The sequence below is a fragment of the Lepidochelys kempii genome, chromosome 2 (genome assembly GCF_965140265.1).
Source record: "Lepidochelys kempii isolate rLepKem1 chromosome 2, rLepKem1.hap2, whole genome shotgun sequence".
Classification (NCBI taxonomy): Eukaryota; Metazoa; Chordata; order Testudines; family Cheloniidae; genus Lepidochelys; species Lepidochelys kempii.
In genome coordinates, this window is record NC_133257.1 from 186,866,120 (window position 1) to 186,879,962 (window position 13,843).

General features: G+C 60.8%; 1 protein-coding gene and 5 non-coding genes across 9 annotated transcripts in view; 5 read left to right on the forward strand and 1 right to left on the reverse strand.

Annotated features, from left to right (window-relative positions):
- Nucleotides 1–5,739, reverse strand: part of CRTAP (cartilage associated protein) — a 142,770-nt gene extending 137,031 nt beyond the window's left edge. For all 4 annotated transcript variants that reach the window (XR_012157463.1, XR_012157462.1, XR_012157461.1 and 1 more), the window contains exon 1: nucleotides 5,188–5,739. Coding sequence is in view for 1 of the 4 variants with exons in the window: in XM_073333086.1 (XP_073189187.1) it covers nucleotides 5,188–5,658 (471 nt within the window). In the remaining 3 variants the exon portion in view is untranslated. The remainder of the gene's footprint in view (nucleotides 1–5,187) is intronic.
- A 1,779-nt stretch (nucleotides 5,740–7,518) lies between these two features.
- Nucleotides 7,519–7,637, forward strand: LOC140907968 (5S ribosomal RNA). The gene has a single exon (XR_012157683.1). It is a non-coding gene; the product is annotated as a 5S ribosomal RNA (ribosomal RNA).
- A 1,155-nt stretch (nucleotides 7,638–8,792) lies between these two features.
- LOC140908016 (5S ribosomal RNA) lies at nucleotides 8,793–8,911 on the forward strand. The gene has a single exon (XR_012157726.1). It is a non-coding gene; the product is annotated as a 5S ribosomal RNA (ribosomal RNA).
- A 1,144-nt stretch (nucleotides 8,912–10,055) lies between these two features.
- On the forward strand, nucleotides 10,056–10,174 carry LOC140908018 (5S ribosomal RNA). The gene has a single exon (XR_012157728.1). It is a non-coding gene; the product is annotated as a 5S ribosomal RNA (ribosomal RNA).
- A 1,152-nt stretch (nucleotides 10,175–11,326) lies between these two features.
- LOC140908019 (5S ribosomal RNA) lies at nucleotides 11,327–11,445 on the forward strand. Its single transcript, XR_012157729.1, has one exon. It is a non-coding gene; the product is annotated as a 5S ribosomal RNA (ribosomal RNA).
- Nucleotides 11,446–12,589: 1,144 nt separating this feature from the next.
- Nucleotides 12,590–12,708, forward strand: LOC140908021 (5S ribosomal RNA). Its single transcript, XR_012157730.1, has one exon. It is a non-coding gene; the product is annotated as a 5S ribosomal RNA (ribosomal RNA).
- The last annotated feature ends 1,135 nt before the right edge of the window (nucleotides 12,709–13,843 follow it).

Genomic DNA, 13,843 nt, shown 5'->3' on the forward strand with positions numbered 1-13,843 from the left:
AGAACATGAAGAATTTAATCAGACACCCACTATGCAGAGAACAAAAGATAATGGTGGGAAAGGAGGGCAATTAGTGAGGCCACAGCTCCAGTGGGTCTGCTCTGCTACTCGAAAGCATTGCCAAGCATCAGCAGAGTAAAGGTGACATGATTCTGGTGAGTTTTACTGCTACCAACACAGTTCTGAACTGTTCATTCTGTCTTAATGGTTACTACCTATTGTTACAAGTAGCAGCTATGATTATTATAAATCAAAGAGACCGGCAATTTAAAAAAAAAATGTTTTCTCCCAATTCATATAACGGTCAATGCATAACATTAACAGTTTCCTTTGCATAGGGCTTAATCCTGCACCACATTTGTGCATAAATGGATGCTGAATTGGGCTCAGTCTGCCAGCTTCCTTGGCTGTTTGTGTAATCATTCACACAGCAACAGGGGACAGAAAAATATTAAAAAACAAACAAAAAAAAGCACCTAGGAAAATCCTGTTATAAACCCACAACAATTGGGTAGTGGACTGATAGGCCAATACACTACCTGGTCATTTCTTTAATTGACCAGATTTCAAACTGACATTGTCCCTTTGAGCCACATCAGAGATATTTAGCTGGAAATGGCCCACCTTGATTATCACTACAAAAGGTCCCCCCCCCACCCACCGCCCGCCCAGCTGGTAATAGCTCACCTTACCTGATCACTCTCATTACAGTCCGATGAAGTGAGCTGTAGCTCACGAAAGCTTATGCTCAAATAAATTTGTTAGTCTCTCAGGTACTGCAAGTACTCTTTTTCTTTTTGTGGATACAGACTAACATGGCTGCTACTCTGAAAACTCTCGTTACAGTGTGTATGGTAACACCCATTGGTTCATGTTCTCTGTGTATATAAAATCTCCCCACTGTATTTTCTACTGCATGCATCCGATGAAGTGAGCTGTAGCTCATGAAAGCTTATGCTCAAATAAATGTGTTAGTCTCTAAGGTGCCACAAGTACTCCTTTTCTTTTAGCAAAATATGCATTTGGTACCTAGAACAATTTATATGCCAAGTTAGCTGGAGGCGGGGTGCGGGGGAGGGAATCATCTCACATTTCTGGAAGTGCTAAACCATTTTCTCCCCATCCCATGCTATGATAAGCTAAGATCCTGGCCAGCACAATCCAGTGGGCTCTTCACAATGTCTGAAGTAGCTTATGCAAATATACTTATGAAAAAAAAACCCAAAACAAACATGCACAAAACCCCAACATTTTTGCTTATAGGAAGAAAAATTTCATTCCTACTGACTAAAACAAGAGGAGAAAGGGCACAAAATTGCCAGTCCCACCGTTAAGTATATCCTGGCTGCTGTGAAGCTATAACTGTCAAGGAGCTGGAATGTTGCCAGTAGCATTTATTAGCCTTCTCCACATATTATATGTGTAATCAGGCCAGACATAGCAAAGGCCAAGAATAAACTCAGCTGCACTTTCGTCAAATGTCCAGTTCTGCTTTGTTTCTTGTGCTTTACTCTTCAAACCTGTTTGGTGGTTAGGCTGATCTTTATTTCTCTTTTGCTTAGTCCATGATTTATTTGTAATCTCAGTGTGCTTCATTTAAAAATAAAGTTATATACATATTGAAGAAAGTAAACTCAGCAGAAATGAGAAAGACAAACCTGACCCTTCAAAGGAGCAAATGCGGGAATAAGAATATCTGCTCCCAGGAGCTGAGACGTGGCAAAGTTTCTTTTCTACACTCACATGAATAAATACTAAGTCACCTGAAAAATTTCATCCAAAGTTTCCCGTCAGTGGTGTTATGGAGAAAATAAATGACAAACATTCCTTCCTTAACAATCAGTCAAGAAATGGCTTGTGGGGCCTTCAGTGATCTTTAGCTGCAAGATGCCTAGAATGTAGAAGCCACGTAAAGCTCTTAAAGCTGATGACTGAATCAAATTGCAAATTATAATATATTCTGCAAATGATCTCTCATATACTTTTGTTGTTGTTTGAGTTAAGGCACTGACGTTCTCTAGGAATTTACTGAATACTTTATGCATAAACATTTTATGAATCAGGCATGCTTGCTATCGTGATCAAAAGCACTTTGTAAAGACTGCATGCTCTGTAAAGGGAATGGGTGGTGAAGACAGGTTGGGGGGACAGGTGGATAAATTAGGCCTGGTATGGTCAGGTATATATTGGTTTGGGAATTAGGAGTGTGAATATGAGTTGAGGGAAGAAGAAAAGGAGTACTTGTGGCACCTTAGAGACTAACAAATTTATCTGAGCATAAGCTTTCGTGAGCTACAGCTCAGTTCACTCCCCATTCATTTTTAAAGAAATGTATTCGGTACCTCATGTCCTGCAACTTGTATCTAATAAGGAGTTACTACGTTACTTCTCTACACTTGAATTTCTGTTTGTTTGTATTAGGTATGAATTTAAATCAACCTAGTTATGTCGAAATAGCTCCCCACCCCTGCATGAACACTCTTATTCTGACATAAGCGTTTTGTTTTTTGCCAGTTTATTTCATGACAATTCGGAAGATTTCTGGTTTAGGTTGTTACTTCACAAGGGGTTTAGCTTATACTAGAAGAAGCCATTCTTATAATGGAATAAGAGTGTGCACACAGGGTGTTATGCTGGTGTAAATGGTAGAAATTTCCCATGCAGACGAATCCTAAAAAGCACTTTATCAGATAAAGAATATGCTTTCAAGCAGCAACCACCAAAAAAAAAAAAAAAATCATATCATGTACTACAAGTGATCCTCCTGAATAAAACATTATAGGGCAGGGGTTCTCAAACTGGGGGTCGGGACCCCTCAGGGGGTTGCAAGCTGTCAATCTCCATCCCAAACCCCGCTTTGCCTCCAGCATTTATAATGGTGTTAAATATATAAAAAAGTGTTTTTAATTCATAAGGGGGGTCGCACTCAGAGACTTGCTATGTGAAAGGGGTCACCACTAAAAAAGTTTGAGAGCCACTGTTATAGGGTGATGTCTCTGAAAAATAAGCTCCTCTTTTTGATATTGTTGTCCTATTTCCTTGAAATAGGAAACGTGAAATAGCCGCATCTTGCCCAGCACAGGACAGAATGTGAGCATCCTGGCTCTCGCTGTATTTGGCCAAGGGAATGAGAACTTGGAAATCCACTCCCCTGCCCCCACCCCCTCCTCCCTTGGGCCCTGCAGCCAGGCCTGGGTCTGCTGTGCTGCCTAGCTTGGGGTGAAGAGTGGCGGGGACAGGGATGCCCAAGGGGGTGGGAAATCAAAAATTCTTCAAGAAAAAATAAAATTCTGCGAGGAACATGAATTTTGCACAAAGTCTGCATTGCGCAGTGGTGCAGAATTCCAGCAGGAGTAAGGCAGTTGGTGAGAGAAGACCTGAGTGGTGTAATGCAGGTGGGGTGATTTGGGGGAAGACTGAGAAAATATGGGGTTGTGATGAGAGCTGCATTATATTATAGGGGCATGAGATGGGAGCATATGGGAGTAGTGGGCTACAGGATTTGAGGGTGAGATGGCACAGGGAAGTCAGAGAGTGGGGACAAGGGATAGGATGGCCTGGGGAGCCAGTAGGGAGATAACATGTAGGTAAGGCAGTGAGAAATGGAGCAGGATAACCTGTGGGAGAAGAGAATTGTGGGGACTGGGGTGGGATAATCTGAAATGGTGGGGGGGAGGGGGGAAATGTATGAGAGAGTAGACTAGGTTATTTGAAGTTCAGCTGGCCTGGGGGAGGCAGTGCAAATTGGAATGGGATGGCCTGGGTGAAGGCAGCGAAGAATGAGATGATGCAATAGACGGTAGGATGGGATGGCCTGGCAAAGGCAGTTGGCTGAGATTGAGGTGTAACTGGTAGGATATTGGGTACACATACTTGGCATTGGGGTGTACAAGAAGCCAGTAGTAGGATATATATGGGGAGATAATGGGCAGGGGTGCAGTATTACCTTCAAGAAGGTGATTGGGTGAGGGGGACAGGCAATAGGTAGGAAGCAACCCAAGTACAGGGAGGGGTGTGTGGGGGTGTGCATCCAGGGGCACATTGAGGTGTGCAATGAGGCGGTTGGACATCCTGGGAGAGGGAATGTACAGAGGGCGGGTGCAGCATTACACTGAAATACAGAGTGGAGTACATGAGATAGGAAATGGGAAGGGAGGAATGTGAGTTCAGGCAGAGTGTGCGTGTTTGGAGGAGGGTGTAGAAGACATTACACTGCAAAATGAGACTGTGGTATAGGGCTGGGGGAGGTAGTGGGGTGCAGGGCCAGGGAGCACTGGGGTGTATGACAGGGTGGGGAGGCAATGGGCACAAAGTGGGGTGAGGGCAGTGGGGACACTAGCTGGATGGTAGGGCAGTAAGTGCATGACACAGCAGCGACCATGGTGTGTGTATTGTGGCAGTATAAGGTGGTAAGCAGCACTGAAAATATGATGGGGCAGTGGTCATGGGCGGTAGTGAGTCTGTGACGGGTGGGAGGCAGTGCAGGCACTGTGGGTGAGATGGGCACTCAGGTGGGGGCACAGTATCTGTGATGGGGCAGAGGGGGCAGTAAGTGTGTTGGGACACTGGGTGTGTAATGGGGCAGTGAGGGACAGAGGGAACACTGGAGTGTCATGGGGCAGCAGGTGTGGGGGCAAAGGAGGGGCCATGGAGGTGCAACAGGGATGGTGGGTGTATGATAGGGCAGTGGGCACTCCAGGTGCACAGGGTTGTAAAGGGGGCAGAAAGTGTGTGGGGCACTGGGTTTATTCTAGGGCAATGGGGCATGGGTGGGCAGTGGGGCACTGGGTGTATGACAGGGCAGTGGGGCACTGGGTGGCAGTGAGGCAATGGGTGTATGATGGGGCAATGGGACACTGGGTGGCAGTAGGGCACTGGGGTATGACGGGGCACAGAGCACTATGGGGTAGGGTAAGGCAGTGAGGCACTGGGTGTATGACAGGGCAGTGGGTCACTGGGGCACTATAGGGTAGGGTAAGGCAGTGAGGCACTGGGGGTATGACAGGGCAGTGGGTCACTGGGGCACTATAGGGTAGGGTAAGACAGTGAGGCACTGGGGGTATGACAGGGCAGTGATGCATTGGGGAGCAGGGGGCAGTGAGGGTACGAGAGGGCAGTGGGGCACTGGGGGGCAGTGAGGGTATGACAGGGCAGTGGGGCACTGGGGGAGCCCCGGGGCGGCCTCACCTTGTAGTAGGCGTACTGCAGGAACTTGTAGGGCTCTCGCCTCTGGAACTCGTCGAGCACCTCGCGGCTGGGCTGGGACTGGCGGAAGGCGGGCAGCCCCTGCTTGCAGCGCTTGAGGCACTGCGCCCGATGCAGCACGTCTGCGAAGAGGCGCAGCTCCGGGAAGCCGTCGAAGCGGGCCGGGGAGCCGCGTGGCGGCAGGCGGGCGGCGCTGCAGTTGAGGTGGCAGAAGGCCTCGCTGTCCCGCAGCAGGCGGTGCAGCCGCATGCTCACCTCCAGGTAGCTGACGCTCTCGGGCCAGTTCTCGCTGCTGTACTGGTCCAGGCCGTAGCGGTACGCGGACTCCAGCGGCATCAGCTCGTCCCGGGGAAAGCTCTTGAAGCTGTAGCGCTCGTACTGCGCCCGCGCCCCGGCCAGCAGCAGCCCCAGCAGCAGCCCCAACCCCATTGCTCCCGGCCGCTCGCAGCCCATCCTGCCCGCCGCCAGCACTGCACCCCGACCCGGCACCACAGGACAGCGACCAGCCCGGGCGACGCTCGGAGAGCGGGCGAGGCGGAGCCTAGGAAAAATGGACAATAGGCCGTCCGCCCGCTTTGCACGGGGGGAGGAGACGGGCCGGTAGGCAGCAGGGGAGGGGAAAGAAGCACTGCGCCTGCCCGTCCAGCAGATGAGGTGTCAGAGCCAAATATGGGAAGGGAGAAGAACCGTCAGGCACCCTACTGCTGATCCTACACAGCAAGAGACACCTTAGCAGTACCAGGTTTACAATGGCACCAGTGGCTCTATGGAGCCTTGCCCATGCTCAGAAAAAGCCCTGGTCTGCTCCACTTATACTGCACCCTGAGACCCCGCTGGCTCCCCACCCTACTTGCTCCTCTGAGCCTGGCCGCCAGCTGGTCAAGGCCTCCTAATCTCTGCCCCCCTGGCCTCACGCCGCTGCTCCTCTCTGCCCCCTCGCCGGACCCCAGTGAACCTCTGGCTCCAAACAGTCACTGCTACCTACCACTTGTGGGACAAACCTGTCTGCCTGGAGCTGAGCCACCTCGGACTGCTGCAGACGCCTGGCCAGTCTCAGCCAGGTAGCGGGTGGGGGGCCAGTGGACAGTGTGGGGGGCTTGGCTAGGCACCTCCAGGTAAGAGCGTCTTGAGGGAGCTGAGCCCAAAGCAGACCCACGCTCAGACCGCTACCCGGCTGCAGGTCTCCCTCCGGTCACAGGCTTTTGCCGCCTGGTCCTCGCTTACTTGCGCAGAGGTCTCGCAGGCCGTAGCCACCTCGCCCGCCGCAGCCCAGGGCGAGGGCTTGGGGCGCCCGGCCCCGTGGCGTCTTTGTTTTTCTTACCAGGCAGCGCTCTTGCCCCCTTGGCAGCAGGTGTGGGAGGCCAGGTGGCCGAAGCGGCGGCAGGCGCCCCAAGGCCTGTCTGCCCTCACGCTCCCTGCCCGCCTCTGGAGGCTGGGAGAAAGGAAAGCCAGAAGCCTTGCCGTGCGGCGCAGCCCGGGCCTTTGGGCTGGCTGGTTGAGGGAAGCCCTTTGCCAGCCTGCCTCCTTGGCAGCTGGCCCTTTGAAAGTGAGGGGAGGGAGGCAGCCGCTGTCCTTTTGGCCGGGAAGGCTGCCTGCGGGCCTGGAGCAGTCCCTGCCTCGGCTTCGAGGCCGGTAAGTGGGAAAGGTGGGTGCTGGTCGCCTCTGGGCTGGTCTCCCTGAGGAGGCGGCGGTGGCCCATCCTGCCTCCCCCGGGGCCTTGCGAAGCGGGAGACGGGTCAGGGGGAGGCCCCCGGGGGGCGCGTCCCGGGTTTCCCGGAGCGAGCAAAAGGCAGGCCAAGTGCGGGAGGGCGTCCCCAGGGAGGCGTGAGAGCTGTGTCGAGGACCGGGAGCTGTGAGGAAAGGCGAGCGGGCTGTGCGGGAGCTGCCCCTGCGAGGTGCGTGCAGGTGAGGGGCGGGAGCGGGCGTGCGGGCGGCAGCCCCGTCCCGGGCGGTGCGCTTCCCCTGGGGGTTTTGTGTCGGGGTGTGTGCGTGCGTGTGTGTGCGTGCAGTTTGTGAGGGCGTCATGTGAGGAGGGAGTGCGTGGTGAGAGGGGAGCGGGGGTGTATTTGTGGGGGGTGGGGAGGAGGGTTCGTCGCGGTGCGTGTGGGCCGGGGGTCGTGGGGTGCGTATGGTGCTGCGGGGCGTGAGCCTGGGTGTGTGGAGGCTGGGGTGCGAGGCCGGTGTTGCGTGCGTGCGTGCGTGCGTGAGTGAGCGCGTTGCGGAGCCGGTGTGGGGGCAGGGGGTGAAGGCGTGGAGCAGGCAGGGCGGTGTGTGTGGGCCCGCTTAAAGGCAGGCAAAGCGGCAGGCAGCAGCGTCTACGGCCATACCACCCTGAACACGCCCGATCTCGTCTGATCTCGGAAGCTAAGCAGGGTCGGGCCTGGTTAGTACTTGGATGGGAGACCTCCTGGGAATACTGGGTGCTGTAGGCTTTTGCCGGCCCCTGCCGCTGCCCGGCTGCAGGTCTCCCTCCGGCACAGGCTTTTGCCGCCTGGTCCTCGCTTGCTTGCGCAGAGGTCTCGCAGGCCGTAGCCACCTCGCCCGCCGCAGCCCAGGGCGAGGGCTTGGGGCGCCCGGCCCCGTGGCGTCTTTGTTTTTCTTACCAGGCGGCGCTCTTGCCCCCTTGGCAGCAGGTGTGGGAGGCCAGGTGGCCGAAGCGGCGGCAGGCGCCCCAAGGCCTGTCTGCCCTCGCGCTCCCTGCCCGCCTCTGGAGGCTGGGAGAAAGGAAAGCCAGAAGCCTTGCCGTGCGGCGCAGCCCGGGCCTTTGGGCTGGCTGGTTGAGGGAAGCCCTTTGCCAGCCTGCCTCCTTGGCAGCTGGCCCTTTGAAAGTGAGGGGAGGGAGGCAGCCGCTGTCCTTTTGGCCGGGAAGGCTGCCTGCGGGCCTGGAGCAGTCCCTGCCTCGGCTTCGGGGCCGGTAAGTGGGAAAGGTGGGTGCTGGTCGCCTCTGGGCTGGTCTCCCTGAGGAGGCGGCGGTGGCCCATCCTGCCTCCCCCGGGGCCTTGCGAAGCGGGAGACGGGTCAGGGGGAGGCCCCCGGGGGGCGCGTCCCGGGTTTCCCGGAGCGAGCAAAAGGCAGGCCAAGTGCGGGAGGGCGTCCCCAGGGAGGCGTGAGAGCTGTGTCGAGGACCGGGAGCTGTGAGGAAAGGCGAGCGGGCTGTGCGGGAGCTGCCCCTGCGAGGTGCGTGCAGGTGAGGGGCGGGAGTGGGCGTGCGGGCGGCAGCCCCGTCCCGGGCGGTGCGCTTCCCCTGGGGGTTTTGTGTCGGGGTGTGTGCGTGCGTGTGTGTGCGTGCAGTTTGTGAGGGCGTCATGTGAGGAGGGAGTGCGTGGTGAGAGGGGAGCGGGGGTGTATTTGTGGGGGGTGGGGAGGAGGGTTCGTCGCGGTGCGTGTGGGCCGGGGGTCGTGGGGTGCGTATGGTGCTGCGGGGCGTGAGCCTGGGTGTGTGGAGGCTGGGGTGCGAGGCCGGTGTTGCGTGCGTGCGTGCGTGAGCGCGTTGCGGAGCCGGTGTGGGGGCGGGGGGTGAAGGCGTGGAGCAGGCAGGGCGGTGTGTGTGGGCTCGCTTAAAGGCAGGCAAAGCGGCAGGCAGCAGCGTCTACGGCCATACCACCCTGAACACGCCCGATCTCGTCTGATCTCGGAAGCTAAGCAGGGTCGGGCCTGGTTAGTACTTGGATGGGAGACCTCCTGGGAATACTGGGTGCTGTAGGCTTTTGCCGGCCCCGGCTGCAGGTCTCCCTCCGGCACAGGCTTTTGCCGCCTGGTCCTCGCTTGCTTGCGCAGAGGTCTCGCAGGCCGTAGCCACCTCGCCCGCCGCAGCCCAGGGCGAGGGCTTGGGGCGCCCGGCCCCGTGGCGTCTTTGTTTTTCTTACCAGGCGGCGCTCTTGCCCCCTTGGCAGCAGGTGTGGGAGGCCAGGTGGCCGAAGCGGCGGCAGGCGCCCCAAGGCCTGTCTGCCCTCGCGCTCCCTGCCCGCCTCTGGAGGCTGGGAGAAAGGAAAGCCAGAAGCCTTGCCGTGCGGCGCAGCCCGGGCCTTTGGGCTGGCTGGTTGAGGGAAGCCCTTTGCCAGCCTGCCTCCTTGGCAGCTGGCCCTTTGAAAGTGAGGGGAGGGAGGCAGCCGCTGTCCTTTTGGCCGGGAAGGCTGCCTGCGGGCCTGGAGCAGTCCCTGCCTCGGCTTCGGGGCCGGTAAGTGGGAAAGGTGGGTGCTGGTCGCCTCTGGGCTGGTCTCCCTGAGGAGGCGGCGGTGGCCCATCCTGCCTCCCCCGGGGCCTTGCGAAGCGGGAGACGGGTCAGGGGGAGGCCCCCGGGGGGCGCGTCCCGGGTTTCCCGGAGCGAGCAAAAGGCAGGCCAAGTGCGGGAGGGCGTCCCCAGGGAGGCGTGAGAGCTGTGTCGAGGACCGGGAGCTGTGAGGAAAGGCGAGCGGGCTGTGCGGGAGCTGCCCCTGCGAGGTGCGTGCAGGTGAGGGGCGGGAGCGGGCGTGCGGGCGGCAGCCCCGTCCCGGGCGGTGCGCTTCCCCTGGGGGTTTTGTGTCGGGGTGTGTGCGTGCGTGTGTGTGCGTGCAGTTTGTGAGGGCGTCATGTGAGGAGGGAGTGCGTGGTGAGAGGGGAGCGGGGGTGTATTTGTGGGGGGTGGGGAGGAGGGTTCGTCGCGGTGCGTGTGGGCCGCGGGCCGTGGGGTGCGTATGGTGCTGCGGGGCGTGAGCCTGGGTGTGTGGAGGCTGGGGTGCGAGGCCGGTGTTGCGTGCGTGCGTGCGTGAGCGCGTTGCGGAGCCGGTGTGGGGGCGGGGGGTGAAGGCGTGGAGCAGGCAGGGCGGTGTGTGTGGGCTCGCTTAAAGGCAGGCAAAGCGGCAGGCAGCAGCGTCTACGGCCATACCACCCTCAACACGCCTGATCTCGTCTGATCTCGGAAGCTAAGCAGGGTCGGGCCTGGTTAGTACTTGGATGGGAGACCTCCTGGGAATACTGGGTGCTGTAGGCTTTTGCCGGCCCCGGCTGCAGGTCTCCCTCCGGCACAGGCTTTTGCCGCCTGGTCCTCGCTTGCTTGCGCAGAGGTCTCGCAGGCCGTAGCCACCTCGCCCGCCGCAGCCCAGGGCGAGGGCTTGGGGCGCCCGGCCCCGTGGCGTCTTTGTTTTTCTTACCAGGCGGCGCTCTTGCCCCCTTGGCAGCAGGTGTGGGAGGCCAGGTGGCCGAAGCGGCGGCAGGCGCCCCAAGGCCTGTCTGCCCTCGCGCTCCCTGCCCGCCTCTGGAGGCTGGGAGAAAGGAAAGCCAGAAGCCTTGCCGTGCGGCGCAGCCCGGGCCTTTGGGCTGGCTGGTTGAGGGAAGCCCTTTGCCAGCCTGCCTCCTTGGCAGCTGGCCCTTTGAAAGTGAGGGGAGGGAGGCAGCCGCTGTCCTTTTGGCCGGGAAGGCTGCCTGCGGGCCTGGAGCAGTCCCTGCCTCGGCTTCGGGGCCGGTAAGTGGGAAAGGTGGGTGCTGGTCGCCTCTGGGCTGGTCTCCCTGAGGAGGCGGCGGTGGCCCATCCTGCCTCCCCCGGGGCCTTGCGAAGCGGGAGACGGGTCAGGGGGAGGCCCCCGGGGGGCGCGTCCCGGGTTTCCCGGAGCGAGCAAAAGGCAGGCCAAGTGCGGGAGGGCGTCCCCAGGGAGGCGTGAGAGCTGTGTCGAGGACCGGGAGCTGTGAGGAAAGGCGAGCGGGCTGTGCGGGAGCTGCCCCTGCGAGGTGCGTGCAGGTGAGGGGCGGGAGCGGGCGTGCGGGCGGCAGCCCCGTCCCGGGCGGTGCGCTTCCCCTGGGGGTTTTGTGTCGGGGTGTGTGCGTGCGTGTGTGTGCGTGCAGTTTGTGAGGGCGTCATGTGAGGAGGGAGTGCGTGGTGAGAGGGGAGCGGGGGTGTATTTGTGGGGGGTGGGGAGGAGGGTTCGTCGCGGTGCGTGTGGGCCGGGGGTCGTGGGGTGCGTATGGTGCTGCGGGGCGTGAGCCTGGGTGTGTGGAGGCTGGGGTGCGAGGCCGGTGTTGCGTGCGTGCGTGCGTGCGTGCGTGAGCGCGTTGCGGAGCCGGTGTGGGGGCGGGGGGTGAAGGCGTGGAGCAGGCAGGGCGGTGTGTGTGGGCTCGCTTAAAGGCAGGCAAAGCGGCAGGCAGCAGCGTCTACGGCCATACCACCCTCAACACGCCTGATCTCGTCTGATCTCGGAAGCTAAGCAGGGTCGGGCCTGGTTAGTACTTGGATGGGAGACCTCCTGGGAATACTGGGTGCTGTAGGCTTTTGCCGGCCCCGGCTGCAGGTCTCCCTCCGGCACAGGCTTTTGCCGCCTGGTCCTCGCTTGCTTGCGCAGAGGTCTCGCAGGCCGTAGCCACCTCGCCCGCCGCAGCCCAGGGCGAGGGCTTGGGGCGCCCGGCCCCGTGGCGTCTTTGTTTTTCTTACCAGGCGGCGCTCTTGCCCCCTTGGCAGCAGGTGTGGGAGGCCAGGTGGCCGAAGCGGCGGCAGGCGCCCCAAGGCCTGTCTGCCCTCGCGCTCCCTGCCCGCCTCTGGAGGCTGGGAGAAAGGAAAGCCAGAAGCCTTGCCGTGCGGCGCAGCCCGGGCCTTTGGGCTGGCTGGTTGAGGGAAGCCCTTTGCCAGCCTGCCTCCTTGGCAGCTGGCCCTTTGAAAGTGAGGGGAGGGAGGCAGCCGCTGTCCTTTTGGCCGGGAAGGCTGCCTGCGGGCCTGGAGCAGTCCCTGCCTCGGCTTCGGGGCCGGTAAGTGGGAAAGGTGGGTGCTGGTCGCCTCTGGGCTGGTCTCCCTGAGGAGGCGGCGGTGGCCCATCCTGCCTCCCCCGGGGCCTTGCGAAGCGGGAGACGGGTCAGGGGGAGGCCCCCGGGGGGCGCGTCCCGGGTTTCCCGGAGCGAGCAAAAGGCAGGCCAAGTGCGGGAGGGCGTCCCCAGGGAGGCGTGAGAGCTGTGTCGAGGACCGGGAGCTGTGAGGAAAGGCGAGCGGGCTGTGCGGGAGCTGCCCCTGCGAGGTGCGTGCAGGTGAGGGGCGGGAGCGGGCGTGCGGGCGGCAGCCCCGTCCCGGGCGGTGCGCTTCCCCTGGGGGTTTTGTGTCGGGGTGTGTGCGTGCGTGTGTGTGCGTGCAGTTTGTGAGGGCGTCATGTGAGGAGGGAGTGCGTGGTGAGAGGGGAGCGGGGGTGTATTTGTGGGGGGTGGGGAGGAGGGTTCGTCGCGGTGCGTGTGGGCCGGGGGCCGTGGGGTGCGTATGGTGCTGCGGGGCGTGAGCCTGGGTGTGTGGAGGCTGGGGTGCGAGGCCGGTGTTGCGTGCGTGCGTGTGTGAGCGCGTTGCGGAGCCGGTGTGGGGGCGGGGGGTGAAGGCGTGGAGCAGGCAGGGCGGTGTGTGTGGGCTCGCTTAAAGGCAGGCAAAGCGGCAGGCAGCAGCGTCTACGGCCATACCACCCTGAACACGCCCGATCTCGTCTGATCTCGGAAGCTAAGCAGGGTCGGGCCTGGTTAGTACTTGGATGGGAGACCTCCTGGGAATACTGGGTGCTGTAGGCTTTTGCCGGCCCCGGCTGCAGGTCTCCCTCCGGCACAGGCTTTTGCCGCCTGGTCCTCGCTTGCTTGCGCAGAGGTCTCGCAGGCCGTAGCCACCTCGCCCGCCGCAGCCCAGGGCGAGGGCTTGGGGCGCCCGGCCCCGTGGCGTCTTTGTTTTTCTTACCAGGCGGCGCTCTTGCCCCCTTGGCAGCAGGTGTGGGAGGCCAGGTGGCCGAAGCGGCGGCAGGCGCCCCAAGGCCTGTCTGCCCTCGCGCTCCCTGCCCGCCTCTGGAGGCTGGGAGAAAGGAAAGCCAGAAGCCTTGCCGTGCGGCGCAGCCCGGGCCTTTGGGCTGGCTGGTTGAGGGAAGCCCTTTGCCAGCCTGCCTCCTTGGCAGCTGGCCCTTTGAAAGTGAGGGGAGGGAGGCAGCCGCTGTCCTTTTGGCCGGGAAGGCTGCCTGCGGGCCTGGAGCAGTCCCTGCCTCGGCTTCGGGGCCGGTAAGTGGGAAAGGTGGGTGCTGGTCGCCTCTGGGCTGGTCTCCCTGAGGAGGCGGCGGTGGCCCATCCTGCCTCCCCCGGGGCCTTGCGAAGCGGGAGACGGGTCAGGGGGAGGCCCCCGGGGGGCGCGTCCCGGGTTTCCCGGAGCGAGCAAAAGGCAGGCCAAGTGCGGGAGGGCGTCCCCAGGGAGGCGTGAGAGCTGTGTCGAGGACCGGGAGCTGTGAGGAAAGGCGAGCGGGCTGTGCGGGAGCTGCCCCTGCGAGGTGCGTGCAGGTGAGGGGCGGGAGCGGGCGTGCGGGCGGCAGCCCCGTCCCGGGCGGTGCGCTTCCCCTGGGGGTTTTGTGTCGGGGTGTGTGCGTGCGTGTGTGTGCGTGCAGTTTGTGAGGGCGTCATGTGAGGAGGGAGTGCGTGGTGAGAGGGGAGCGGGGGTGTATTTGTGGGGGGTGGGGAGGAGGGTTCGTCGCGGTGCGTGTGGGCCGGGGGCCGTGGGGTGCGTATGGTGCTGCGGGGCGTGAGCCTGGGTGTGTGGAGGCTGGGGTGCGAGGCCGGTGTTGCGTGCGTGCGTGCGTGAGCGCGTTGCGGAGCCGGTGTGGGGGCGGGGGGTGAAGGCGTGGAGCAGGCAGGGCGGTGTGTGTGGGCTCGCTTAAAGGCAGGCAAAGCGGCA